Source organism: Venustampulla echinocandica, assembly GCF_003357145.1.
Source record: "Venustampulla echinocandica strain BP 5553 chromosome Unknown scaffold_2, whole genome shotgun sequence".
In the NCBI taxonomy this organism is placed as follows: Eukaryota; Fungi; Ascomycota; class Leotiomycetes; order Helotiales; family Pleuroascaceae; genus Venustampulla; species Venustampulla echinocandica.
Window position 1 is genome coordinate 3,666,205 of NW_022474207.1, and position 27,576 is coordinate 3,693,780.

Below are 27,576 nucleotides of genomic sequence, written 5' to 3' on the forward strand. Positions count from 1 at the left end.
CTATTCCCTTATATTTTTGTGCATAGGAAAAGTACAATTAGGTCTCGTCCGTCTAGGCTCGTGAGATACATAACAACTTCACCCTCTTATACTCCCTAAATATAACACTCAAGAAGTTCTATTTTTCCATTATTACTGCCTCCTAACCGTGTAAATTCACAGGTACTTAATTGCCCCACCACCCAATGTAGGTTGCCCTTCCTATGTGATTGTGATTTCCCCATCCGTTTCCCACCGCAATTCCACAATCTATTTGTAGACCTGGGTTTAAGCTACGGGGTCAAAACTCGGCGGTTGCTAACAGAGTAATAGGCCGAAAATATGTCACAATCTTATGACCTCGTTGGGATACACCAAAAATATGGATTCTAGCGGAGATTGGGGAAACATACCTCTCTAGCATATTTCCCCTCGGGGATGAAGAACAAATTACATTGACGTTATCTGAATATTTATTTTTAACTCTACATAATGAACATTGAACTCCTCCCCTAGCCACAGATAGCGCTTGGTAGGCTCAGGAGGACGGAATATTCTATAAAGGAAGGATGAGGTTATTGGTTGGAACAAACTATCAAGTCGCATGCTTTGGGATTTGTTGTGAATAATAGTCCCGTAGCTTTCCTAGTCTAGAAAGAGGGGAGGTTGCATGGCTAAAATAATATTTGTCGTCGGACTGATGATTAGATCTCTACTTGGGGTTGGTGGTGTGTCGTTTTGGTCGGTACTAATGACCCTAGTGTAGTATATAATATTTATTCTTAAGTGGTTGCATACGAATTCTATAGCATCTGCGAAAGATGATATAGATGCACATATCCCACATGTATAATTAGGTTTGGGTGTATAACCCGATACTGATCTTCTATCAATTTGCATCAACGTTAATGAAATAATTGATAGCTTACATCAAGGAGATGTACTAGACCTGAAATGCTAAGGCAGAACGCTGAGTCAAGGGCAATTTCTATTTATATACTGCGGGAAGCTAGAGTTGTTGGTGGGAAACTTAAGAAATGGGGCAGTGTATATAATGATGTGATATAACTATAATCTTTTTGTAGACGTATAGTAGTATCTAGTATCATATTAGATGTACGGCCATTGAAACAAATGCCTAAACAGCTCTTCTGGCGTTATGAAAGGTTACAAATTCTATTCTAGAACATCATTTTCCCACTTCATTTTCCCACCTTCCTAGCTACCTAATCACGGCCAGCCTTTGGCTTTCTTGACGGATACTTCCCCATCGGGTATCTCATACGTTGCACACTCCCTGTCATTTTCCCGATGCCCAGATGATTTCGTCGGCCGTAAACACGAGACCCGTTTCTATCCTGGTTTGATTGGGTGCTACCGATTCCCAGTGCAACACTATGCCAACATCACTCTCTCGAGGACACTTTGTTGCATGTCGCACTTTTTCCCTTTCTTTTCTTTTCCCTTCCCTTTCCCGTACAGCCCCCATGTCCTGTCGATCCGCGGGCCGCGGCGCAGGATCACGGGAATTTGTTGCACGTCGCACATTCTTTCACCTCACGTTGGGATGACGACTCGGTCATTATTGCGACGCGCAACAAAACGGCACATCCTTTAGGAGAGGACGCACCGAGGCAAAGACCCAACGCGAGATTCTTTCCATCTGATAACTAGGACCTGGATTACATGGATATATTATCCGTTTACAAGGCATGTTTCTTCTCGATGAAGTTGTTGTAGACAATTGTTGCACGCGCTCCTGTACAATTTCCTTGAGGATGTCACGAGGGATCAGACTGCGTGAGTTTTGTTGCATGTCGCATAGTTTGATCTTTTCTTTTCAATGGTACAGCAAATGTCACGTGAAATCAGATTAAGATATTTTGTTGCACGTCGCATAGTTTGGTCTTTTCTTTTCAATGGCTCAAAATTCATCACGTGGAATCAGATTAAGAGAGTTTTGTTGCATGTCGCATAGTTTGACCTGTTCTTTTCAATGGGTCAGAAAATGTAGAACCGTCTTTTGCATGGGTCAACACTGAAGTTACAGCGCTGCTCTATATTCACCATAGTACTTCGTAAACCTCCAACACACGATGGACTCCACTCCTACCCGCACTCCCAAATTAAAACTATATACATTCTACCTGCCAACCCGCCAATGTGTTCGACTGCTTGTTCGATATGGTACAGAACCTAATTACCGTAGATAAATACTGGCCAATCTTAGTATTAAATTTACTACTAATACCGACTGCCCCCCTCTACGCCCTACCCGCCGATTACGAAGAGATATACCCCCCTTTAATCTAAAGGTATTTAAAGACGTGCGTCGTGCCTAGGCTATCGAAGAGCACTACTAGTAGGAACTCCGGTGTCGAGAGCAAAACTTTATACACCTCTACCCGCATTTGGTCTTTTACTTCTTCCCTTCTTTAGACTTCCTGTATTATTATAGTGTAGAAACTACTAGGAAGTCGGACACAGCCTGAGTACAACAAGACGTAAAAATCAATATGGAACCTAGAAACTTCTATTCTTAGGTAGTTAATAAAACAGAACGAGCTCCATTTACATGTAAATCCAGTGACAGTTATTTGAAAGCATACACAAAGAAGCACCGGAACCTTATTGAGTTTGTTTGAATATTATTGAGTTGAGCGGAGTGAGAGATGCTCTAGTAGACCGCCCCAAGGTGGGCCTTCTGGTATACAATCTAATGCCCCCAGAAATGGGTACTGTACAGTCTATGTCTAATATGCCCGCCGTCTAATATATGCATCTCTATCCATCTATCATCCCAACATGCAGCGGAAACTTCTCGACCTTCGGAACATCTTTCAAAAATGGAATACTTCGCTCCACACATCCCCTCTCCACACACTGCCAAGACGCCAACATTTATACGTACTTGCACATCATGGCAACCATCAAGTCGAACAAACCAATAGCCTCAACGAACGCAAATCCCAAAATAGCATAACTGAAGAGCTGTGCACGCATGCTTGGGTTTCTGGCAACGGCCATCAAGAGGGCGGCGAAGACAAGACCGATACCGATACCAGCACCACCGAGACCAATGGCTGCTGAGCCCATACCAATGTTCTGGGAGACCTGGACCATGGCGGTAGCGATTTCAGAGGAGAAACCACGCTTGGCCTGGAAGATGGCGGAGTTGCGGGTTGCGTGTGAGAGGATTTGGGAGGCCTGTTGGCGCTTGAGGGCAGTGAATGGGGTGGCCTTGGTTTGAGCACGGAGGCTGGAGGAGACGCCTGGGAGGAAACTGTCAATTGATAATTCTTCTTCGGGATTCGAATAGCGTGGTATATAGTTGATGGGCGGATGAGGAACTCAAGGGAAGTGGCATGGGGCTTTTGGCAGTCCTTTGGGCAGAGCAATTGAGATGGGATACGAACCTGAGAACGCCCGTTGGGAGCCATTGGAAGGGACCTTCACGCTGCTGCGGACAACAGGGCGAGCGACCTTGCTTGAGGTCGAGGCCATGATGGAGGCCATCTTGGGAGCGATCATGCGAGCGGCCATTGTGTTGGAGAGGAGTGGAGTGATGAGGGTTTGAGGGGAGTGTTTTGAAGGAGCTGGAGAGACTGGTGTGGATTGAGGAGATGGATGAGAGAGACCAAACAAAGCAAAGAAAAGACTGTCTGTCCTGGATGGAGAGAAATATTAGGGTATAGTAAAAGGTTGATGGGGAAGGAGAGTTTGGGAGAGAGGAAAATTTTTCTTGAGTCGGGTACAAGAAGCCCAGGCAGGCCAGTTTTCAGGTTGACCGAAACGGGGGTCCCGCTTAATGGATTTTTATGTTGAAATTGGAGCCATTCTCGCATGGCGATCTGTGCGCCTAAGCTGTTTGCCTGTTTGGGACTAGAGCTGTTTAGCTACATGCATGGCATTGCATGCCAGCCACTTGCGAGCCCCTTGAGCCTCAAATGTCCAGTCAAGGAGCACATGTGGATGTAGGAACGGGGCCCTGCCGAGCGAGGTTGCAACCAGCATCACCACCACCCAAAACCACGGGAATCCGGGATGTGGATGCCAGGAGCCTGCGATACCAAGTTTCCGGCCGGGTGTTTGCGGATATTGCGTCGCGGTTACGGAGGGATTCGAGTATTCGAGGCTTGTGTTCCTGTTTGGGTACTTCGTATCGCATGTGAAATGAGGCACGCCGTATATAGAACTTTGGCACTTGTGTATTCGTGAATTATTATCGAATTCTATCTAACTTCGCAGCTCTTATTCTTCGATTTTCGTACGGAGGTATACGTCTCGTCCGCGAGTTTGTAACAAGGCTGATTCGCGGTGCCGAGGATCAAACACTTTTTCTTGTCAGCTGTGTCCGGCTACGTAATTCAACAAGCGCAAAACATCACCGAGTCAGGACCTGCGCCGGGTGGGTGGACAAGGATAGGACGCGCAGGGATACTTACGCTGGCGCCCGAAGATGGGCTGAGACGCTGAATTGGTCTATCAGATTATAACACTTCGGTCCCCGAGGATGCTTGAGCCTTGCGGGAGCCATCTCCTGTTAGAAATCCAACACTTGACAGACATTCCGTACATAAAATGGGAATCAAGTCATCTGTATTATTCCGGATTGCCCAACCAGCTTGACGGATATCAATGGGACAATACTGCGTTGTTCTGTGAAGTCGGTGATACGCCAATCGGGATGTCGTTGAGGACACATGGGAAGAGTCAAGAATCGAGACGACGTTTGCCGCCAAGGTACCGGGGCCCTGGGCCGGCAGGGGGGTGAAAATCAGCCGCAAGCCAGTCGCCGCCCGGCGTGCGGCAGTGGATCCCGAGGCGCCAACCAACGTGCGCCAAAAAGGCGCCGGCCGGAAAATGAAAAAGATCTTCTACACTCCGGTCCCTCCCGATATTTTCTGTCCTATTGCGGTCATTACACTACAGATCTCGTTGGGTGAGCTCAAGATATGGCTTTATGGAGTTCAATCGAAAGCCAATGAGCAATAGTAGTGCTATTATACAATACCGTTTCCTCTTTTATTTGATGCACCGCATGCAATACCCCTTTTCCCGTAAGGGACAGGACTTTTTTCCACGTCTCACTCCATCCCATCATCTCCCGAAGCGAAAAAAAGCAGGATCTTCCTTGACAATATTTGCGCCACGGACAGCCCAGACAGACCCCCAAGCCACTCCGCTCCACTACCGGACAAGGATGGGGGGTTCCATGATTCTTTTTGGAACACGACCCTGAGGGCAAAAAAGATAGGGGATTTTACAGCTGGAACTTTGCAAGTGGTGAGCGAGGAGGATACAGTAGCGGTGTAGTATTCTTGATCGAGCGCCAAAGTAATTAAAAGTTCTATCTCATTGCTGTGCTGCTCAACTGTTGTAACAGTGAGCCATTTAAGGGGAATGACTGCGTATGCTCTTGTGGCTCTCTGGAATGCTAGAGAACTGTGAGGCGTGGGGGCGTGGGGCTGCTAAAGTGAGCTACTACCTTGGTACGGAGGTACTTCATCAGGTCATGCTTCGTAGTTCGTACACATGAGGCTTGGCTAGGGTTACATCAAGACTTTCGAGTCAGTGGAGTCTTGGACATGGGCCGAGTATTCCTGCACTCCTTCTGTCCGTACAATTAATTACTCTGTATCCGTAGGGACCGAGGATCCGAAGCCGAGGGGGAATGGCTACCCGCCTACCTAGGCAAGTTGTGCGAAGTACTTCCCTCTATATGAATGCAAACTTCACATTTATCAATTACTATGTAATAGGGAACTGGCTAATATTATGTTACTTGGCGTCTACACGCCCGTATATACCCCCGGCTTCCCCCTCCAAAATCGGTGGGGTATCATGGCCATCATAAAACGCTCTCATGGAGGTCTTTTATCATCAAGGACCGCTATCATACAGAGTCATCTGTCCCTAAACTCTCATAAGCTGCCCCACCCCTCGATCTCATCGTCATAAGTCGTGGCGTCTCATATATAGCCGTATAATCGATGGGTTGCCCACCCAATATCGCAGACCCGTTTTCTCTCCTTCCAAACACGGGTGCCGGATCGCACCAGAAGTCCTTGCAATTCCCGATGCAGCCATTAGAGAAGGCATTTCGGTTACGGCGGGAGTTGGGTTTGTTGCCAGTCTGGACTGTTTCCACAAAAGTGTCCACGCCAAGGATTTTCTTCCATTGCGCGAAACAGCCAGCTTTATGATGATGATGATGGCCGGGGGCATGTGTTGGGGGTAAGCCCGGATCTGGACCTAACCCGCTGTTGCCGATTTGAGCTCCTGATGTAGTTGTTGTGCCCGTTGTAAGTGCGGAGGTAATGGCTTCTGAAGCCTTGCTGCCATGACCATGTCCATGATGTGCTCCCCGCATATTCTCCCACGTCGTCATGGCTCTGGAGATTTGCACTAGTTGCACGAACATCAACATTGTCACCCAGGTCATTTGTAGTGCTGCCCATATTGAAAGGACAAGTGTATAAGGGTCTGAGTTAACGACACGACACAACTCCGGAGCGAGAATGTTGCACTCGGTGCTGATGCCTGCCTTGGCTGACACGATCTTGAAATCTACCCAATTATAAGCAGGAGGTTAAGAGGGTTCAAAATCCAGTTACTTACACTCGAGCGTTAACCTCACAATCATGGCAATGCCCAATTCTAAGGTCACCAAGTATAGGAAGAAGTGTCGGTGGTTATTAATACCAATGCAATTATAGACCCAAGGGCAATGACTGGATACGCTTAGTATGGTGTAGTTGTCAAGCTGCATGTAGGGCACTTACTGGTCATGCTTGGCAACACAACGGTTACACCTCTTGCAATGCTTGCTCCTTAGTGGCATACGAACCATACACTGAGTGCAGAAGTTTTGTTCGTCAAACTTCCACAAACCCAGAAGATCATCGATCACGGCCTTCTGTGGGCCAAGGCCTCCAAGTTTAGGCACATATCCGGGTTCGTGAATCATGGTGCAGAAGTAGAAATAGGCACAGAGACCGTAAAATACCGCAAACGCAAGATTGCTTATTGGAAACGTTGAATACGTTACTACGGTATGTCGTCAGCAAAGAAGCACCAACACAGATCCTCTCAAACTGACCTGGAAGTATGGTTGTTAACCACCGTAGTCCGACCCAAAACAGTGTACCCGCAAATATACCTGCGAGCCAGGGCTGTAAAGTTAGATTTGGGCGGCCAATATGATTCGTTCTGACTTACAGTTTTGTGCATATGTCTCATATCAGAAGGCGCATGCTCAATCACCTGTTGAGCAACCCATTGCAATGTATATCCAGCGAATAAAGCGATGGGTATCCCGGCGTACACTACCATATGGCTGGATATCATCACCATAACCCAAAGAATCAGGAATGGAAAGAAGAAGAAAAACTTCGTCATGAAAGCTCTTTTGTCTTTCAGGAACCAAGAGCTCAAAGGGAAATCGAGCGTCCTCGGTAGACCCTCCTCTGTGTAGCCACACTCGAATAGTGCTCTATGCCACATTCTTTCGGTTTTCATCTCTTCCGCAGTAATAGCGGGCGTTTTCCCTGTAGATGTCTCTGCAAATCGGTCGGCTCCATATTCAACCAGTTTTTGTATACATCCTTGAGAGCCCTTTACGAGCGCCCAATGTAATGCTGTGAATCCCGTCTCATCCGTAGCATGCACATCTGCGCCCCATCTTAAAAACAAATCGACACAAGCAGGGTATCCCTTATAAGCAGCCCACATCAACGGGGTATGGCCGTGGGTATCTGGTATATCGACTGGGATATTTTGGTGGAGGAGGAGGGCGAGTAGGAATACATTCCCTTCGAAAGTTGCTAGGTGGAGGATATTGTAACCCTGAACGTCTGTAATAAGGGGATCTGCTCCATGCCCGAGCAAAAGATTCACAACATAATAGTGGCATCGTTGCGCTGCCCACATCGCAGGGGTAGCGACAGATTCCCCTCCTTTCTTATTGACATCTGCCCCGGCTTTCAAGAGAAATTGGCACATGGCATACTGATTATTGATAGCAGCCCACTAGTTGATAGATCAGAGGATATCCGGCGACTAAGGACCGGAACTGGAGAACGTACGTGTAAAGGCGTAATACCCTCTGCATCACAGTATGTGCCATCGAACTTGCCACTATCGAACAACTTCTCCATTGCCATTGTATTGCCCACACGTGCCAGTTGCATGATATCCTCCTCTGGACTCGTAGGCCCCGAAGCAATCATTTCGTTCATCTCAACATTGTCATCATCGCTCAATTTCGGCGAGGCCGCCGACGCCTTTCCATTTGGCATGGCTGGAGAATTATTTTGGGCCATTGTCCCCTTTGTCGCAACCCCCGTTGTAGATTTCTTTTCCTCGCCGGTCATCGAGGGGGTCGAGGAACGGGCGGACTTGATAATCGCGCTCTATCTGATAAATGATATAGAGCCAAAGATGCTGTTATATAAAGACGAAGGAAAAGCCGCGCCCCAAATCTACGGACGTGGTAAGTGGTTTCTGGTAGTGGTTGTGCTGAGAAATTGCGTTTTAGTAGTAACACTGTACCTCCGTAAGCTGGAGCTGAAGCTGACGCCCGGGAGCGAGGCTGAGTGGTTACGGAGTAATCGCGCCGGCCTCACCCCTTTCATAGGGCAGCAGCAGGGATCGCGTTCAAGCGATCGTGGAGCTTCGACCTTTCCTAAGCCTTGCCCTCAACTCGAATAATGCTACGGATCTCGTAGCCTGTGCGATACAAGTCTCCGACCTATCTTGCGCCGGCAACATCATGTCTCCCATAACAGAGTGGGCGGCTGCCCTCATGAACCCATCTCCTGTTGCGCTCATCATCGCTATCCTGGTTGCGCTCAGTATCCCCATTTTCCTCCACTCGATCGTCTTTCGAGCAAGTGGCCTCACCACCCTTCCCTCGATACTACTTCTCGGACCCAGTGGTTCAGGGAAAACTTCGCTCCTAACACTGGTTTGTCCCTAGCCCTCAGCACCTACCTCAACCCTTCTAAATATACATAGTTCGAGCGCGGCACAAATCCAGCGGATACCCACACCTCCCAGTCTCCCATCGCCGTCGAATGCCACCTCCCAGTAGGCGCAACCGCCACCTCAGACAAATACCGCTCCGTCAATGACCCCACCGCCAATTCCACCTACAAGAAATTTCTCCTAATAGACACTCCGGGGCACGGTAAGTTACGGCACCACGCCCTAGATAACCTTACGAATCCCCAAAACCTGAAAGGCATAATATTTGTTGCCGACGCAGCGACCCTTTCCGCAGGCGACGAAGGACTCCGCCAAACAGCAGACTACCTTCATGATGTACTGCTCCTCCTACAAAAGCGGATGGAGAGCAAGAATAAAGCTGCCAAGAAGTTAAGAGATATCCCCGTGTTGATTGCGGCCAATAAGATGGATCTATTTACTGCTTTACCGGCGGCCTTGGTGAAGAGCACTTTGGAGGCGGAGATTACGAAGATTAGGACATCGAGGAGTAAGAGGTTACTGGATTCGGGTATTGGGATTGAGGACGATGCGGAGAATGATGACTGGCTTGGTGAAATTGGCAGTAAGGAGTTTAAGTTCAGCCAGATGGAGGAGTTTGATGTGTTGGTTGAGGTTGCCGGAGGAAAAGTCGCCGGGGGCGACGGACCAGCCGTAGATAAGTGGTGGAAGTGGGTTTCTGAGAGGCTATAGGGAATATAATAAACCTTTTTCACGTTAATTGCCCGTGTTGGCGGGGTCATTTACCACCTAGAGTTTACACAAGACATATAAATTCTGGCGGTGATGGGCGTGATGAGCGTGCAGAGATTCACGTTTGGCCTCTCAGCCACTGCAGGCACCCTTCGTTTGAAACATAGTTTATTCGCTGAAATATATGTTAACAACGATACTATGTCAAAAGAAAGTTGGCCATATTCTCTCACTATAGATAGGAAGCATAAGGTAAGAATGATAAATTGAGCTAGGAATGAATGTTGAACAACTGTCAAGCCCATGATAAAAGTTCTACGCCTAGCGGAAGAGCCAAGTCCAAGGGGATACAAGAGCCATTGATAAATTATTCCTGCTACAAACAGGGGGGCTCCAACTATAGAAACGACGAGACCTTCTCTTACCAAGTACTCGCCAGCCAAACTTTTCAGGTGTTAAATGCTATCATTCGGTTTATTTCTTATCTACCATGTCTTTGTTAACAAAGTGTTCTCATAGAACCCGCTGGATGTTGAATCTAACTATTTCCAAGCCGCGCAATGCACAAAACCTGAACGCCAAACATATTATCGTGAACTCATCTCGCCAATCTCCCCTTGAGGCTCATGCTGAAATCATACTTTGGTCTGCTTAACCATCCAGCTCAACAAATCAACCTTTGTCACAACCGCAACTGGTTTAGACAGACCATTGCTCTCACCGCCTACTTTCTCCGTAACAACAGCAGCGCTGTTCCACTCGAAGAATTTACCCAAAGCGCTCAATGGCGTATCCATTGTAATCTCCACGAATGCTCTCTTCGCGCCCTTCTGTTCTTGCTTCACATCACGGCCATCCTCAAGACTGTTCGTTTTGGGCGCTGCAGTTAGCGTGCTGATGTCTTTTGGATCGGTGACAACTTCGGGAATGGCCCGGAAATCGAACATGACGTCCGAGACAAGGCTTGCGCCAGTAGCACGGCCTCGGCTGATGTAACTGAGGAGGTTACCTAGAGTGACAAGCCCAACGAGTTTGCCTCCACTGGGAGCAAGGACGGGAAGTTGATCGAAGCCTTTTTCGCGCATAGTCTCGACCGCCTCGGAACAGGGCGAATCGGCAAGGACAGTCGTCACGGGCTTCAGACGGAGAGAGCGTAGTGTGGCGCCTGCGTATGGATCTTTCTTCTTTGATGAGGGTTCGAGGATTGGGGATGAAGGAGTGGTGTTTGGTGGAGTTTCTGGGAGGAGGTCGTTGGCTGCTAGCCAGTCGTCGTCGGCGAACTTGCTCAGGTAGCTTCGGATGCTGTCTGGCAGAATGACAACTATTATGTCTCCCTTCTTAAGATCCAGGTCCTTCACCGCCCGTACCATAGCGGCAATTGCGCTCCCACTGCTCCCACCAACAAGGAGACCTTCCTCTGCTATGAGACGTCTGGCATATGCGAACGATTCCCGGTCATCTGTCTTGTACCAGATATCGACGGACTTCTGGTCTAAAACTTCTGGTATAAAATCATAGCCGATACCTTCTACCTTATATGGTTCATCGGCGTGCTCTTTATTCAAACTGTCCGGTACCGCAAGAATGGATCCTTGGGGGTCAGCCGCCACAACCTTGATATCCGGATTGTGCTTCTTCAATCCTCGGGAGAGACCAGTAATAGTTCCTCCCGTACCAGCTCCAGCGACAATGGCTTTGATTTTTCCATTTGTCTGTTGCCATATTTCTTCCGCTGTTCCATACTCATGGGCGAGAGGGTTGTTTGGGTTTGCGTACTGATCCAAGATATGGGAGTTGGGTATCTCTTTCTGCAGACGTTTGGCAACGCCGATATGCGATTCAGGGGAGTCGAATGCGGCTTGAGTGGGGGTACGGATGATAGTTGCACCAAGTGCCCGGAGTACTGCAACCTTCTCTGGGGACATCTTCTCCGGAAGCGTAATGATTGTCTTGTAGCCCTTGATGGCGCCTACGAGGGCTAGACCAATACCACTACTGGCCGTTAGAACATGCAGATAATATGCGTTGCATATACATACGTGTTGCCGCTCGTTGGCTCAATGAGCGTATCTCCTGGTTTTATCCTTCCTTCCTTCTCCGCCTCCTCAACCATGCGTAAAGCAATACGGTCCTTCACGCTCCCACCCGCATTGAATAGCTCTACCTTAGCATAGACTTCGGCCTCGATTCCCAGACTCTGCGGGATTCTGTTCAGACGGACTAATGGCGTGTTGCCAATCAGCTCCGCAGCTGAATGGGCCAGCACCGGTGGCACTGCTGGTTGGGTTTTAGAAGACATGGCAAACTTGCTCTGAACCTCAACAATCGATCGCAGGTAGACGTTATTTGGCTAAGAAATATAGGATGTGATGTTGTATTGCAAGTACCCCGCGGTATGTCGCAATATTACGCAGTACTGACGTGTAAAGTAGTGAGAATATAAGGCTTTGGATTAGAAAAAGAAACGGTTCTTTCTTACCAACAGGAGAGTCTAGCCCGCCAGTACCCGCGGTTTGTGGGTGACGGTGGATGTGGCGAGTGGGGTGAGTGGCGTGCGTGGGGCATTGCGTACCAGGTAGATTAGGTAAGGTACGAGTACGGTCGCTTGGTGCACGTGATGATAAGGATTCTGCACCGGAGACTAAAGTAATGCAAGATTAGCGATCTATATTTAGCAGGAGATATTTCCTCTTCTACGGAGTATTATGCTGTTAAAGGTTTAGAAATCGCGTAGACGGCAATGTTTTAGATCCTGAGAATTGCAATACCCTACGTAGGTACCTTGTGCTACTTTTCATGTTGTCGTTATACCTGAAACCGTCTCACATTCTCGACCTCACTCCTGACTTCATCAGGTACCACTGTGACGCTAATCCAGCTAAAAACCGCCAATCGGGCATGTGGGCCTTAGGCCATCACCTGAATTCATGAATCTAGCATTCATCGTCGTCACCACAGCTACAACAACAACAACCACAGTTGCCATCACCTCTCCTTCCCGCCATCTCCATTTTCCCTTCCACCAGTCACTCGTTTTCCACACCCACCGCCTATAGCCACGATGCGCGTATCTAAAGCCCTTACCCTCTTAGTGGCATCTGCCCCTTTGGCACTCGCAGATCCTAAGATTACTAGTCCTGCTGCTGGTGCGACTGTGGCAGCAGGGACGACTATCACTGTCACCTGGGCCGATTCTGGGGAACCGCCTTCGGTCGCTGATCTCACCACATACACACTGCAATTGTTCGCTGGGACCAATGCCGTGAATGCGCCTGTGAAAAGTCTTCCTGTGGCCCAGTTTGCTGCCGGGAACTCGATAACGTTGACCGTTGAACCTACGATCGGGGGGAGCACGAAAAATGCATAGTAAGGAAGGAGATTCCCGCAATATTAGAAACTATCTAACATGAGCAACAGCTTTATAGGGTTATTGTCCGTCGCTAAAGCAGGTGGAACTGTCCAAAGCTTCTCGGATCGATTTACGCTCTCTGGAATGACAGCTGAATTCCCTGCAAATATCAAAGCTGCACTGGCAGCTGGTGTCCCTAGTACTGCTGGGCCGCCTAAGATCAATAACGTTGTTGCGGCAGGGGCAAATCCACCAGGAGTAGCGGATGCTGGTGCATGGGCGATTCCCTATAACAAGCAGACTGGCCTCACGAGATACGCTCCCATGCAACCTGTTCCCCCAACATCAATCACTGCAACGAATACTGCCCCTCTTTGGCCTACCTCTGCCGTTCAATTCGCAGCGACACATATGCCAATTCCAACCGTTGTGACGACATTAACCCAAGCAAATACCTTCAGTGTTTCAAGCCATGCTAACACGGTATGACCATTTTCTGAAATTCGATTGTGATAATACTAATGCGTGATTAGGCTGCCTCTGCTTCAGCACCTGTAGACGATATGCACAAGTTTTTGAACCGCTGGAAGGATTAGTGGAAGCCTCTATTTGTGTGACGGCGTTTCGGATACGGATTAAGAGGCATGTACATTTACTAAACAGGATTGGAGTTGGGGATTGGGGACTGGGACGCATTTAAAAATGCAATGGCTACAGATGTACTAGAAGAGTCACAGAGCTCGTGAAACACGAAAACAATTACGTCCAAAGCTTCATCTATATATAAATTCCTTGTGCCACTCTCGGATTAGTGAGACTACAAATGCTACGTACAGGCTAAAGAAATCCTATGGCGAGGTGATTAGGATTATGGTATTGATAGGATATAGAGCCTCCTCTGCATACTTAACTGATAACTGCAAGAGCTGGGCTGTTATTTCACTCCGTTCCCGATGATAATCTTTCATTGAAACATATTTTCACACCACAGATCATACCTTTAACAGGAAATAACTACAAGTGACGATGTTGTGAATGAGTTGGACATTTGTGAATATATTATAGAGGATGAAAGAAGCAAGCCTGCAATTAAGACATGTATCTATATATGTATTTATGGAGTGTAGTTACTGGAATTTGTAAATAATATATCGGCAGCTCCTTACTTAGGTAGTACTCATTGGCTGTTACATCAACATCTTATTAAAAGGAGTTAGGGGATATCCGCTTCAGCGAACTAGGACTTAAACATCAACTCTCTGGTCCAGTGCTACCTCAACATAAGTTGTCAAGATTCGTGCTGATATTTATCCATTACGGGGGAATATATACTCAAGAAAGCCATATCAACTATTCATACCAAACCAGCGCCCCCAAAAGTCCCCAACGAAGATTCTACTTCCGATATACCATTTCCCGCCCCAAATAAATCCAACCACCATAAAACGCCATCCAATCCGTTTGTAGAATTATCTCCAACGGTTACATCGGGGGGTCCGCAAAAATCGTCATCTGCCTACCTCCTCCTTTTAAGATCCCACCGGAGCTCACGGAACTCCTCATCGAGCTCCTCCTCATCCCCTACAAGCCCTTCGGCACTGTGCTTCTCCCGCAAGGTCTCCATTTTACCAACCTCATCAGCTTCAATCCCCTTATTCCCTAGCAAAAAGTCACCGAAATATTTCACGGCCATAAAGGTTTCCTCTCCTGTAGGAATGATATTTTCCTTGGGCAGTAAGAAGCCGTAGCTACCTGTATCACGTAGTTTGATCTGATAGCTATAGCGGACGCCGACTTCGTGATAGAACCAATCAATGGCGCTGCCAGCTCCAGTTTCCATGCGGGATGCTCGACCTTTGCCAGCGACAGGTGGGACCGCCCCTTCGCAGGCTGATGCTACGCCATACAACTGCCCGCTGGAAATTCTGATCGCTTTCGAGAGGCCCATGCCCAGTTCTTCGAGATTTTCCAGGCTTGGTGGCTCGGCGTTGCACGAGTATGAGTAAGGATATAGGACTTGTTGAGAGTATGAATGCATATCAAGGAAGCCGACAAAACGGATACCGTTGTTCTGCGTCTCATTCTTGGCCCATTCGGCGAGTCTACGTGATTCCACGGCTTGAAATGGCGCTTCTCCTGAATAGCTTTCTGAACAGGGGTTACTGGGCGGTGAGTTGCCGTCCCATTCATAGCCAAATCCTCGGTCGAGATCTAGACCTCGACAGAATCTTAGGCTTGTTTGCTGACGGTTCTTACGCCATAACCGGTCGTTTTCCCATGTATAGACATATCCATCCGGGTTTACCGTAGGGATGAATACAAAGTCAAACTCTTCCAGGAGCTTTGTCATGGCGGGGGATTTCCCATATGAGGTTATGAGCGACCAAGCAACGTATGTTACGGTGCTCACTGAGATCCACTCACGAGCGTGAAAACCGCCGGATATGATAATCGTCTTTCTTGGTTCCGGGTTGTTTTGTGGGAGAGCTGGAGTAACGCCAACTCGGAGTGCTGGAATGTCCCGTCCCTCGTAAGAAGTCCCGATATTGATCATTCGAACATGAGTTGTAAACATCGACGCCATTAGGCGCATCCATGGCAGCATGACAGACAGAGGCTGATAGTCGCGGAAGAACATATTTTCGACTCCATCCGACGTTTTTAAGGCGGGTGTAAATGCTCGACCTCCAGGGGAAGTGGGAGGAAACGCAGGCTCAGTCTGCGCCATGGAAGGGTAGGATTCGTAAATGGACTTTGCCAGATCAGGCATTAATGGAGAGTATGCATTTTGTAAGGATTTCGGTAGCAAGCCAAGGAGAGATGGCACCTATAATTACAATCAGCACAAGGCATAATAACGAGAGACTGCCGAAAACGTACATCATCTTTCCTAAGACGAATATCAGCCCAGTTGCCGGTGAACTCCCAAACATCCAAGAAAAGGGTATCCGCCGCCTCTGCAAGTGCGGTCTCCTCGGCTGGCGTGGTCAAATTGAATCGCAGGACCACATCTCCTCCATATTTTGTTAATAAAGTCGCGGGCAATTGCGAAGTCGAGAGACCCGACACCAAGCTTGATTTATGGCAACCCTTCTTTTGGGTAGCCTTCGGGGGGAGACCAAACACTTTCTCTATCGCCGTGTCCCGAAGCCATGTCAATTGTGGGAAGACGGTAGACGGTTTATGCTCCTGCTCGGCGGGTTGGGGGTTGTGGTTCGAAGCCCATGGAACTGCGAAGGCCTTGATGCCGGGGCAAAGACAGAGAAGAAGGCAGGCAGATAGCAGGAGGGAGAGTATGCGCTGCGGAAGCTGCATAGTCAATGATACATCGGCATCGATTCCGAGGATTGCGGATAATGGAGGTTCTTATATCTGGACAATGATGTTACTTCGTATGAGGAGACTCTGGACAATTGGACTGGCTGGTGGGGCGGGCCGTTAGGCACCGTGTCATTGGGAGTGGCTGTGCTGGTGTGGCTGAATTGGCCCCCTTAACGAACTTCGTCTCCTAGATAAGCATTTATAGTGACTACTATATTCAATTGTAATAGTGGACAAACATTCTATAGACTACTTCTTGCCAACAAGTTAGGCTACCTATACTAAGTATAACAGATTTCTCTGGAATTTGTGTCCGCTGTGACCTAGGAAATCTCCAGAGCTCAAGTTGTAGAAAATTACACGAACTTAGGACTGGGACATCATTGAAATAGAATAGACATAAAAGGAATAGAATGGGGGGAAATTCAAATGAACTATAAAAAGCCTATTAGCCCTTTATCTCCTTTCGAGGGGATTTGTGTAATAGCTCACTACTAAATCTACGCATTGCCTAACACAAGGGAAACATTTTACCAGCGACCTTATAGTTGAGAAAAGGGTATATCGCATGCATGGACCCGAGATGCTTTGCTGTAGGCTTCCCTTCAAGTTAAATTAGGTTGAATAACTCAAGCATCACTTATAGCAAGAAACAAGTTTAAGACTATAAGTTTTCAACTCAACACATAGGCAGTAGACGAAGTATTTTAACCAAGTATCATTCTCGTCTAACAAAAGTAATTGGTCGCCATCTAACTTGAATCTAAATACAATCTGAAATCGGTAAAATATTGTACAGGGAAATTTGATAACATAGCAGAAGTTATCCAATATACACCACATTGTAGTCCCCCTGCAGAGTCTTGCCATCTGAATTAAAGACCGGGTTGCATTGATGCCATCCATTGGTAGATCCACCCCCACAATCCACTTCGACGGTGAAGCAGCGCAATGTCGGGGTAAAGGTCGCAAAACCAGTAGTACCAATTTGTAAGCCGAAAGTATTTGAAACAGTAGTACTCCTGCCATTTGTCATGGAAGTCCCTGTATCCGTAGCGATCGCCGCACTGAAGTGATATCCGGCAGACACCGTAGTTTCGGCTTTCACTGGCCATGTAATGCCACCGGAGAAAGAAACACTGGCATCAAAGCCGTTGGTAATGGTTACGGACCGGCTGCGGGTGAGGGTGGTCGACGAATCGATGCTCTGCGATACGGCAAAGGTGCAAGGCGGACTGGTGCAGGTTTGCACATTGCCAATTATGGTTTGCTTGCCGGCAGATGTGTGTGCGCCTTGGTTCTTACTTACTTTGCACTTTGTCCACTCTTTGGGATTGAATACGGTCGCCCGTTCCTCAATCAATGATGTTGATGCGACAACGTCGTCGAGATCTCTGCGAGCTTCCTCCTTTGCGACCATATCGGCAGCGCGTGCCACGGCAGAGCCAACGCGGGAATGAGTCTCTGGGGCAGCTTCTACGCTCCCCTCAATGAAAGAAAAGTTACCAGCCTCGTCTCGGCGGTAAAGGGCCCCATTCCCCATGCTTAACTGTTCACAATCCGCTTTACCACAGCAGTATGTTGTCATAAGATCGACGCCATCCTGAGAGCTCGGTTAGCATAGTCCTTGTTCTTCTCGGATGTGTGAATACGAACCCTGAGTTGAGAGAAGAAGCAGCCAGTAGTTCCCATGCCCGCTGTGATGAAGATGTTTCCCGGGGGTTGTTTAGGGTCAGCATCTCCATATGACAGTTGCGAGTACCGTTGCATCATAACGATACGGCATTGTGTATCTGGTGCCTTCGCCAGCTTCCACCATACTTGTTTGCCGGAGCCACCAACTGCAGATTTTGCGCTTGGAAAGTGGGCTTGTTTAAACTGGGTGAAGGCGGGATAGCCTTTGCGAATGCGCCATTTTTCGACGCCTGTAGCCAGATCGGAGAGGTCGTAAGTTGAATCCGGGATTGCCTTCGTGCATCCAGAGTCGGCATATGGGATGTACGAGCCAGGATTTTCTTCGGCAATGGCCTGTCCCACCAAAAATGCAAGAGCAAGCGCTTTTGTGAGCATCGTGGGAAGCATTTTGGTAGATGCAAGTAGGTGGTTATAGAGATATGTGCTTCAAAAGGACTGAAAAGAGTAGAGAATGATTCTGGGTTTGGATGAATGAATGTGATGCTGGCTGCAGGATACCTAGAACAAAGTAGATGGGCAGCAACGAGTTCATATATACATGAACTGTACGCCGAACTTTAGGTCCAGATCCTCCAAGGAGACTATTCTTGGATTTGGCGCCATGTTGCTCAAGTGCAGTGCCAAACTTGGGGATGATGGCCCATTCCGGAGATGAGGCATAGGCGCAGCCAGTCTGAATGAGGATAACCTCAAGCTGAAGGATTGATAACCAAGCCGAATAATGAATAAGAGGGTCTGAAGGATGAACAACACTGCAGGGATTCTCAATGAGTAAGATTCTGAAGGATGAATAAGGAGTCTCAAGGATGGGCGATAGCGGCTACTGATAGCAACGGCCAAGTCCGAAAGGACTCCCCTTCTTCGTAGATTGACTTGGTCACTGGCCAGGTAGGTTCGCCAATACTTGGAGATGCGCTCAGATACCATTATGGGATGTTTACTCAGTACTCCGTACGGACGAAGTCAACGAGGAGCAGCACTCGCCGCAGCCTTGCAACCGCAAGTAAAATTGGTGAGACTCAGCTCTTCGGCGCCTTGGGGGCCCAAAGGTCGCTTTTCGTCGCTTGTCTAGGGACAGGGCACCCGGCAACATAGGAAGGATCAGGAGGGACAGAGCGGTTGTGCTCACAATCTCACAATGTAAAAGGCCCTGAAGTGCTTCGTCGCGACAATCTGGTGAGTGTGGGGATGGTGGTGGCGTGTTGTTACGATTTCCGGGCGATTCTGGGACGTTGGCAGATCCTCGATCGAGATCAAGGGGATCGGATCTACGGGTAGTTTGTTTCGTAGTTTCAAACATTCCAAGATTCTCGCGAGGCGCAGCCCGCAGTCTGGGGATCGTGAGGAACTCTCCAGCCACACGAGCACTAAGAATAGTTTAATTCCCCCAAAGATCGCGCTGTGCTACCAGATACAGTCGTGTCATACAACCAACCAACATAAGCTTAAATGACTGTTGGACCAATGACGCCACAAAACTTGATACTGTATGCATGGCACTCGAATGGAGGTACTATACTCGAGCACTGTACGGTATTTCTTCGAAGCATTGTGGGCAGCACTCTGCATGTGTTCTTGCGTTACAACTAAACTTTCGAGTTCGTCCTAGTATGGCCTGAAAGCAGAGTACGGATTGCAGTATCGGTATCGGTATCAGTACTTCGTATTCGATAGTATATTGCGTTCTACCGGTTCAATCGCGGTGCATCATGACGGAGGATGGAAGGAGTACGCTGCGCACGCCCTATTCAGCAGTACTCGAGTAAGCACAGCCATGTACGTAGGTATCTAGGTACCTAGGTACTTCGTGGTACCGAGTAATAGATAGCCAGATGGAAATCGCAGGATTCCTACTGTAGAACAAGCTCATAAAGCAGCCCGGCATACATCGGCACTGTAATTTTAGCTTTGGCCTACCATCGTACCTGGCCCAGTGGAAACCGTTCGCGCGGCCCTGGAGCATTATGTACATACCCAGGTAGCTACGAAGTACATACTGCGTTCGGTACTGTACCAACCGCGCGCGTGCCCAGCTTTACTAGTACAGTACAGTACCATGCACCCGAGGTTTCTCCATCATGTTTCAGAGTTTCAGAGGAAAGCTGCCGCGGCTTAAGTCTTACGAGCATTGCTCTTGGAGGTTGGAGCAGTCTGGACACTCCAGTGCCATGAGCAGACCGGACCCAATCAAATACCGAAGGCACCTAGGTACTGGGGATGTAGGCGCAGTACTCGCACTGGTAAATCTACTCACATCCCTCTATATTCCCCATCTCTGAGGCGTTCTGTTGCAACTACTTTTTTGTACTATATGGCAAGTACCTGTTACTCCTACCGATGCCTCGTCCTTTTCGCATAGCCTCCTCTATATCTTTGAAGTATACCTTTATTTAGTTTCAACCTGTACACTGGCTACGCGCGATGGTTAGTCAGTGGTGGTTGCTGACAGCTAATAGGAACTAGTTTGTCGGCTATAGAAAGGCAAATCCTTTCGATATGCATACGAAGTAGAAGGAGCCTCACTGCGCTGAGGGCGCCGCCTTCTCGTTCGTCCACGCGGAGCTTGAGATCGGATCCTTCGAGAAGGATCCGCACCTGTCCTATTACCCCGCCGGAACTCAATCGTGATTGCCAATCCGACCCATTGTATCTTGATTCTAATATAGGTATGCATACCAAGGTTCTATTGCACCTCAGAAAACCTGAAACAGTCGTCGTATTGGCGCCGACTAAAATGTCATCGCTGCCACGGATAGGGTTGCGCCACAAATCTTGGTCGTGCTAACTCCTTGTCACTGTTCCGATCAAACGGTCTGCTTCCAAGAACAGTCCAAAACTTAGTTGATCCCCCAGGAACTCATCATTAACACCATGACGAAAGGCACCTCACGGAGTAGAGTCCACTAACCACAGCTATGGAAAAAACTTGGCGTTAATAGTTTCAAGGGGTTGCACAATAGCAAATTGGCAGAGAAGTGCGCGACTCTCGGCGAAGCAATCAAAGGTGGCACAACAATCTGTTCATAGGCTAGTATACGATGTGGACAAGAGTGGATAGTGATGGGCAACGGCCCGAATGGCGCTGAATAGTAGTTGGCTGAGTGCCCGAGAAGGTGGGATCCGGTACATGAGCAAGTTGCAAGCAGTCAAGGCAACGAGCAAGAGGCTATGGATCTAGTAGAATATAGAAGGCAACAAGATGCTGGTTCTGCGCTGAAGTCGACATAATAGGGAATATCATCCACCTAACGCAACTTTAGGTAGGTAGGGATAGGAAATACTAGGGGCTGGGGAGGGAGTCGAAGGATAAAAACGGAAGGGAAATGAGATGGAAAGAAAGAGGTAATACATTATACCCAAAGATAGGGGACAATGTTTTGTCCTCGTTGGCATCAACTATACCGATCACGGATGCCAGTTTGGAATCGACGATAGCCTTTCATTATGGCAATCCATCATTTATATTTTGAAAATGCCAAAGAAGCATTAGTGCCGCCAAATCCAAAACTATTTGATACAGAGACATTGACTTCCTTTTGCTGAGCTGCCAACGGGATGTAATTACAGCGGAAGCCGTCATCAATGTTCTGTAGGTTCAGCGTGGGAGGCATGATGTTCTGTTTTGAAGGTTAGCAACCGCTATATGCTACTCATTGAGCGTTAATTAATCAGAACAACATACGTCTTTAATAGCCAAGATAGAGAATATGGCTTCAATAGCACCCGCTGCCCCCAATAAATGACCAAGAGCGCCCTTGGTACTGCTGACTGAGATTTCGGACTCTTTGTTGACCCCATGATCCCCTAGCATCAACGATTTGATCGCAGAATTCTCTGCCGCATCTCCAAGTGGCGTGCTTGTTGCGTGTGCATTGATATAATCGACATCTCTGGGACGAATACCTGCATTCTTGAGAGCTCTTTTCATAGCCAAATGCGCACCTGCTCCGTCTTCCTTGGGCGCGGTCATATGATAGGCATCACCACTGCACCCATAGCCACGGACCTCTGCGTATATCTCAGCGCCGCGAGCTTTAGCGTGTTCTAGCTCCTCGAGTATGACAACTCCTGCGCCTTCAGCAATCACAAAGCCACACCGGTCCCGGTCGAATGGACGGGACGAGGACTTGGGATCGTCATTATACAAAGTGGCAAGCGAACGCGATCTAGAAAAGCCAGAGAGGGCTAAGGGGTGGATACAGGACTCCGAACCACCAGCGATCATAACATCCGCATCGCCAAATGCAATGAAGCGTGAAGCGTCCCCTATAGCGTGAGCACCGGTAGTGCAAGCTGTCGTGACGGAGTGGTTGGGACCTTGGAAACCATACTTCATCGAAATGTGACCCGCGCCCAGATTGATGAGCAGCTGAGGTACGAACAGTGGCGACACTTTCTTGTAACCCTACGGATGGATCTCAGCACGTACTCTCCAGCCTTTTTTTTTTGCCAGATAGCTCACTTCTTTTTCATATGCTATACTGGTACTATACAGATCCTCGAGGTTTCCAATTCCACTGCCCAAACAGACGCCGGTGGCCTCCTTGTCCTCCTGCTTATTTGGTCTCCACCCGGCGTCTTCCAAAGCCATCTCGGTCGCCGCAATTGCATATTGTGTGAACTTTGCCATCCGCCGTTCTTCCCCTTTATTTAGCCAGTCAGAGGCTTGCCATTTCCCTTCCTCCTTTCTACCAACGGGAACCATTCCAGCGACGGTGCTGGGAAGCTGTTGCCATTTTGCTGAGGGAGTGAGGTGCGCAACACTAACAATGCCATTGTCACCGGCAACGAGTCGAGTCCAGGTCTTGCGAATACCCACACCGAGTGGCGTTACAGCTCCGAGGCCTGTCACTACGACGCGTCGCATTGTTTCGCCATGTTATGTTGGGTGGTTGGAGATTTTATCAATAGATGAAGTCAGAAATACCTCCTTCTGTAGAGGTGAAGCTGGAAGCTTGCCGAGGCTAGTCCATTTTTAGCGAGCCTAATCTTCCAACCCCTACTCCTTAGCCCCCCCGAGCTTTGCGTCCTTGATAGCAAGGGCGACAATTTGAGAACTGAGCACAAACCCTCCGACTCGATCAACGACTAGTCGATCAAAGCCCCCTCTCTCGCGTGGCAAATGAGAGAAGTTTCGGTAGATCTATGGGATTTGTCTTCCATGACTCGCATATCCAGGCCTTCTTGAAGGTACTACGGGAGTTTGGATTTGCTACCATATGCTGACGAGAGATTTTGGGTTGCTTTTAGTCTTCATCTTATCCAAAGCTTCTTTCCTACTTATATCAAAGCGAACTGTTCGTCGTCTTCAAAGTTGAAGGCAGTTTTATAGTCACATCTCTGGAGGACACTCCTTTCAAATTACGGGACTTCGGTGCTCATTTTTAGCTTCCGTCGATTATCTCAAGCTATCTTTCAATCATGATATTTGGGGCAATATGGCCAAAGCCATATTGTCTGTGGCATGAGATCGGGTCAAATATCTAGCTCGGCCCGCCAATAATATGTTTTGGTTTACTATGAATGGCACTTTCCTTCTACGCTTCATCATTAATATCATGGCTTCTGGTCCCCAACCTACTACACCAAGGCCATTTTTGTTCAACCAAAGCTCATCCACTACGCAAGTTCGAAATGACAAGTTATTGACACTCAAAGACTGGCCGTTTTCGTGGTGATCGACGACGACGATGTTCTGTCGGCTGGCATGATTTTGCTTCCAGGGAATATTTACACGATTATCCAGCACTTCATCATGGGCCGTGTCGACCTCATCTAGTAGTAGAGCCTGCGGCTCTGCAGTTGACCGACAGCAAGCGTGGGTGCTGACTTTCTGATCTGATTATTGCTTAAGTGAAGCATATCAATAATCTAGTCAACCCAGGACTTCGAAATAGTTGCCAGTTGGTGAAGATCTTTTTTGCGATCGGGTATAATGCCCGATAAAAATACAATTTTCGGTCCCTGGGCCGATTTTCGATCACGACGTATAGACACACCAAACTTATATTTTTGGAAAAGGATAATGATGATAGGTTGAGAACGATAATGCACCTTTCGATGATGAGCTGAACGCTGCCGAGACTTATAGGGTCGATGGAAATGGTCCCGATGTAGAACTTGAGCTAGATGATTATATAGATATAAGACTTAAATTTGGTCTGCATAGAATAATTTGAGTTGGGTAGAGAGTTTATCGATTACTTTAATTGTTTCTGCTGTAATATTGAATAGGCCATACAGGGTCGTTAAATTGCGTTAATAATAAAATCCTTCTTCATATGACCCCCTTATGTAGTAAAGAATAGAAAGACCTATTAATTTAACTCAGCTACTCCTAAGTAGTAACTACCGAAGAATGTATGATATTGTACTTATGGAGCCAGTAGAAGTATTTATATACCACCCCAAGATGGAATGAGGGGCAGGTACGGGGTACCTCGCTACTCGAAACCTTGTCGCGTCCCCCACGCGTCAACCGCGGATTTTCTATCCTCACCAATCCAACCTCGAAAGTTTATGTATTTGCACGCACTTCAATAACCAATTCTCTCCTAACAGCACCTATATCCACCGGAAGCTCCTCCTCCAGCGGTTAGAGCTTCGTGCCACCCGTTAAAAGGCTATGACAGTGGTGGTTCCCCCTTCTATCGACGCAACCCCAAGCAACGACCCCGCCATGCCTCCTCGAGAATTAACCATCATCGTCGCGGCGACCTCTAAAATGGGCATTGGGCGACAAGGCACACTCCCATGGACCGGTTTAAAAAAAGAAATGGCATATTTCGCCCGCGTAACAAAAAAAGCTTCAACCCCCAATGTATGACTTCTCCCCTTCCGTCCAACTTGGTAGATAGGTCAAGATATGCCGAGAATATAAGCTCATCACATATATACAGACAACCAATACTGTAATAATGGGCCGCAAAACATGGGATAGTATTCCGTCCCGTTTCCGACCTCTTAAAGATCGACGCAATGTCATCATCTCACGCAACCTTCCGCCGACCTCCTCCTCCGAACCGTCCTCCCCCGCCACGGTGAACTCCATATCCGAAGCTCTAGATTCAACGTCACAATCATTAAATGAGGGAACACAAGGCAGGGTGTTCGTAATTGGCGGAGCCCAGATATACGCGGCTGCGCTACAACGGCCGGAAACGAAGAGAATCCTGTTGACCCGAATTTTGAGTGATTTTGAATGCGATGCGTTCTTCCCAGTGATTTTAGGAGAGAATGGCAAGGCTGAGGGATGGAGGAAGAGCGGGAGTGAGGAATTTGATAAATGGACTGGCGAAGCGCTGTCCGGAAAGGTGCAGGAGGAGGCGGGGACGAAATATGTTTTTGAGATGTGGGAAAGAGCGGATTAAACACATTTAAGGGTGGGATGGTAGCCCACCAACTCTTTGCTCTCCCTGCCGAAGTGTGCTAGTAGAAGTTGGGATTTGAATCTTACAAGCGGCGAGTGTAAGTGGAAGAGATGACGCCGTCGATTCAGTATTTCGAGGCACCTGCTTTACTACTTTTGATCGGTTTTATGATACCCATTTTCACAGCTTCATACCGAATCAATGCTCTCTGCTCCTTACCACCAGCAGAGCAATATAAAACTACAACCTCTAGCTTCCAATGCCTCATCTTGGTCTATTGTTATCGGCGAACGTAGATCAAGTCATTTTGCGTTGCGCGAATTTCCAGCCTCTGGTGGAGCTTGCAGGACGCAGATGGGAGTTTATACCTTTTTCTATTCCCTGATGGCATTGGATATTGTATCCATTGCCTAGTTACCAGACAGCAGTAACATCACCGCACATCTTTACGACACTCGTGGCGGTTATTGTGCACATATATCATTTATAGATGAAAACAGTATAAGTTCTAGTGCCTACATGTAACAACCGGTATTAGTCATTAATGTAGGAGCTAAACTAGTTTAATATGTTTCTATAGAGATGTTGGTTGTTGTGGGCATTGAACCCGACTGGCCTTATATCCGTTTTGTGTGCGTCTCCTTGCAAAAATTATCAACGAGAAATTAAATATATAAAAGGATCTACTATGGGGTAGGACTTGCTACTCTATCTTGCCAAATAATACCTAGTACCTAATGTGTCTAGCCATCCTTGCCAAGTGGATAATTATATTTCATACGCTACAAAGCTTAACGAAAGCTGCAGAGAATAGCAGTTTAATTCTACATCTCTATCCACACTTACTCTAGGGATCCAAAGGAGGTGAACTCAACAGCCACCGAAAGATATGAAGCTTCAAGAGTATATGAAATAGAAAACGGGAGCGCGGACGGGTAAGAAAGTGTTCACAGCAGCTCTAGGTAAGCAAAGTTGACCAAGGCCCATGATTCTTGGGCGTATTTTGGCATATATTGACATCATGGAGACAACCTATTCGAAGCGGCCCAGCTACAAATGTGCATGGTATATGAACATTAATTGCACCAGATCTTCAATTTGTGTATTCCTGGAGGTTGGGGGGTCGTTTGAATTTAGCTCGGTGGCTCGAGTTATCCGCCGCATGGGTAGGAACGACATCAAGTATATATTGCCTGCAGATGGATCGACGTCCTCGAGTGCAAGTACCCAGAGGCCAGGAAACACACCAAGGGAATTAAGTTGTCATGATACGGAGGGATACCTAGGTTGCCCACTACCCAAAATTGAGGAAAGATGGAAAACACGGCTCCCTACCCCTTCGCAGAAGGAAAATATGTATAGCAATTCTTGGGCGACTCACACATGCCACCCTCTTTCTTCCTAGCCGTCGTTTTAATCTATTTGGCCCCCGAAAGCTTGCCTCCCGTTAACAAATCTGACGTTTGTGGATATAAAGTTGTACGTTTTCGCAATCTGCTATCTGCTGTAGCTCCTAGCACGCCCGTCCTTACGCAAAAGCCACGCGTCACGAGCTAGCATATACACCAGGGTTTTCACGAGGCACCAGTGTCTTATAGGTGAACAAGTGCCTCTTTCTGCAAAGGGCACTTTTCCAACTACCGAATTGATCTCCTGTGATGTGATTATTGTGCAGCAGGAACTACGCCAATAACTTTATCGGTCACTCCCCTATTACCACACAGTCTCATAAAGTGTGAGAAGTGTCAGTTCAACGCCAGCAGCTAGCATGTCATTAAAACTGGTGGGGAGAAACGGTCACGGTAAGAAATGGTAAAAAAGAAGAAGAATCCCGAATCCTTTAAGGGCTCATCGACTCGTCTAACGAAAGCAAGTTGTGGGCTTGATTCCAACTTTGAAATAGCTGATTGGCCGAGAAACAAAAGCAAACAACTATAGATCTCCAGACTGCACCATCAGGATCTAATCGAGCAATTCGATATTCGATAGGTTGCAAGTATGTGCAAGTCGCGCTCCTACAATCCCACCTTGGAATAGGGGAATAGAGTCCATCGCCATCAAATTCTCGACGGATTTCAAAATGGTGCACGGCTTTGCGACCACTCACTCAAGCTGGAACATATCGAAAACCAGCGATTCTACGGTTCTTCTGGAGCCTGGAAA

General features: G+C 47.7%; 9 protein-coding genes across 9 annotated transcripts; 3 read left to right on the top strand and 6 right to left on the bottom strand.

Moving 5' to 3' along the window:
• Positions 1-2,880: 2,880 nt before the first annotated feature.
• BP5553_05604 (putative ATP synthase subunit 9, mitochondrial) lies at positions 2,881-3,522 on the bottom strand (the record flags this gene model as incomplete). The annotated part of the gene is made up of 2 exons (XM_032014227.1): positions 2,881-3,251; positions 3,396-3,522. The coding sequence occupies 2 exons, from the start codon at positions 3,520-3,522 to the stop codon at positions 2,881-2,883; spliced, it is 498 nt and encodes a 165-aa protein (XP_031870827.1).
• A 2,353-nt stretch (positions 3,523-5,875) lies between these two features.
• On the bottom strand, positions 5,876-8,354 carry BP5553_05605 (Palmitoyltransferase; the record flags this gene model as incomplete). Its single annotated transcript, XM_032014228.1, has 6 exons — positions 5,876-6,549; positions 6,601-6,713; positions 6,765-7,029; positions 7,082-7,154; positions 7,201-8,010; positions 8,067-8,354. 6 exons carry the CDS (start codon positions 8,352-8,354, stop codon positions 5,876-5,878), a joined length of 2,223 nt encoding a protein of 740 aa, XP_031870828.1.
• Positions 8,355-8,752: 398 nt separating this feature from the next.
• Positions 8,753-9,678, top strand: BP5553_05606 (p-loop containing nucleoside triphosphate hydrolase; the record flags this gene model as incomplete). Its single annotated transcript, XM_032014229.1, has 2 exons — positions 8,753-8,947; positions 8,998-9,678. The coding sequence occupies 2 exons, from the start codon at positions 8,753-8,755 to the stop codon at positions 9,676-9,678; spliced, it is 876 nt and encodes a 291-aa protein (XP_031870829.1).
• Positions 9,679-10,313: 635 nt separating this feature from the next.
• Positions 10,314-11,977, bottom strand: BP5553_05607 (Cystathionine beta-synthase; the record flags this gene model as incomplete). Its single annotated transcript, XM_032014230.1, has 2 exons — positions 10,314-11,670; positions 11,718-11,977. The coding sequence occupies 2 exons, from the start codon at positions 11,975-11,977 to the stop codon at positions 10,314-10,316; spliced, it is 1,617 nt and encodes a 538-aa protein (XP_031870830.1).
• A 762-nt stretch (positions 11,978-12,739) lies between these two features.
• BP5553_05608 (uncharacterized protein) lies at positions 12,740-13,623 on the top strand (the record flags this gene model as incomplete). The annotated part of the gene is made up of 3 exons (XM_032014231.1): positions 12,740-13,044; positions 13,096-13,510; positions 13,561-13,623. The coding sequence occupies 3 exons, from the start codon at positions 12,740-12,742 to the stop codon at positions 13,621-13,623; spliced, it is 783 nt and encodes a 260-aa protein (XP_031870831.1).
• Positions 13,624-14,543: 920 nt separating this feature from the next.
• Positions 14,544-16,342, bottom strand: BP5553_05609 (putative metallocarboxypeptidase ecm14; the record flags this gene model as incomplete). The annotated part of the gene is made up of 2 exons (XM_032014232.1): positions 14,544-15,854; positions 15,908-16,342. The coding sequence occupies 2 exons, from the start codon at positions 16,340-16,342 to the stop codon at positions 14,544-14,546; spliced, it is 1,746 nt and encodes a 581-aa protein (XP_031870832.1).
• Positions 16,343-17,171: 829 nt separating this feature from the next.
• On the bottom strand, positions 17,172-18,430 carry BP5553_05610 (uncharacterized protein; the record flags this gene model as incomplete). Its single annotated transcript, XM_032014233.1, has 2 exons — positions 17,172-17,951; positions 18,005-18,430. 2 exons carry the CDS (start codon positions 18,428-18,430, stop codon positions 17,172-17,174), a joined length of 1,206 nt encoding a protein of 401 aa, XP_031870833.1.
• Positions 18,431-21,498: 3,068 nt separating this feature from the next.
• On the bottom strand, positions 21,499-22,910 carry BP5553_05611 (putative 3-oxoacyl-[acyl-carrier-protein] synthase, mitochondrial; the record flags this gene model as incomplete). Its single annotated transcript, XM_032014234.1, has 3 exons — positions 21,499-21,660; positions 21,726-22,448; positions 22,506-22,910. 3 exons carry the CDS (start codon positions 22,908-22,910, stop codon positions 21,499-21,501), a joined length of 1,290 nt encoding a protein of 429 aa, XP_031870834.1.
• Positions 22,911-24,960: 2,050 nt separating this feature from the next.
• On the top strand, positions 24,961-25,413 carry BP5553_05612 (uncharacterized protein; the record flags this gene model as incomplete). Its single annotated transcript, XM_032014235.1, has 1 exon — positions 24,961-25,413. One exon carries the CDS (start codon positions 24,961-24,963, stop codon positions 25,411-25,413), a length of 453 nt encoding a protein of 150 aa, XP_031870835.1.
• Between the last annotated feature and the right edge of the window lie 2,163 nt (positions 25,414-27,576).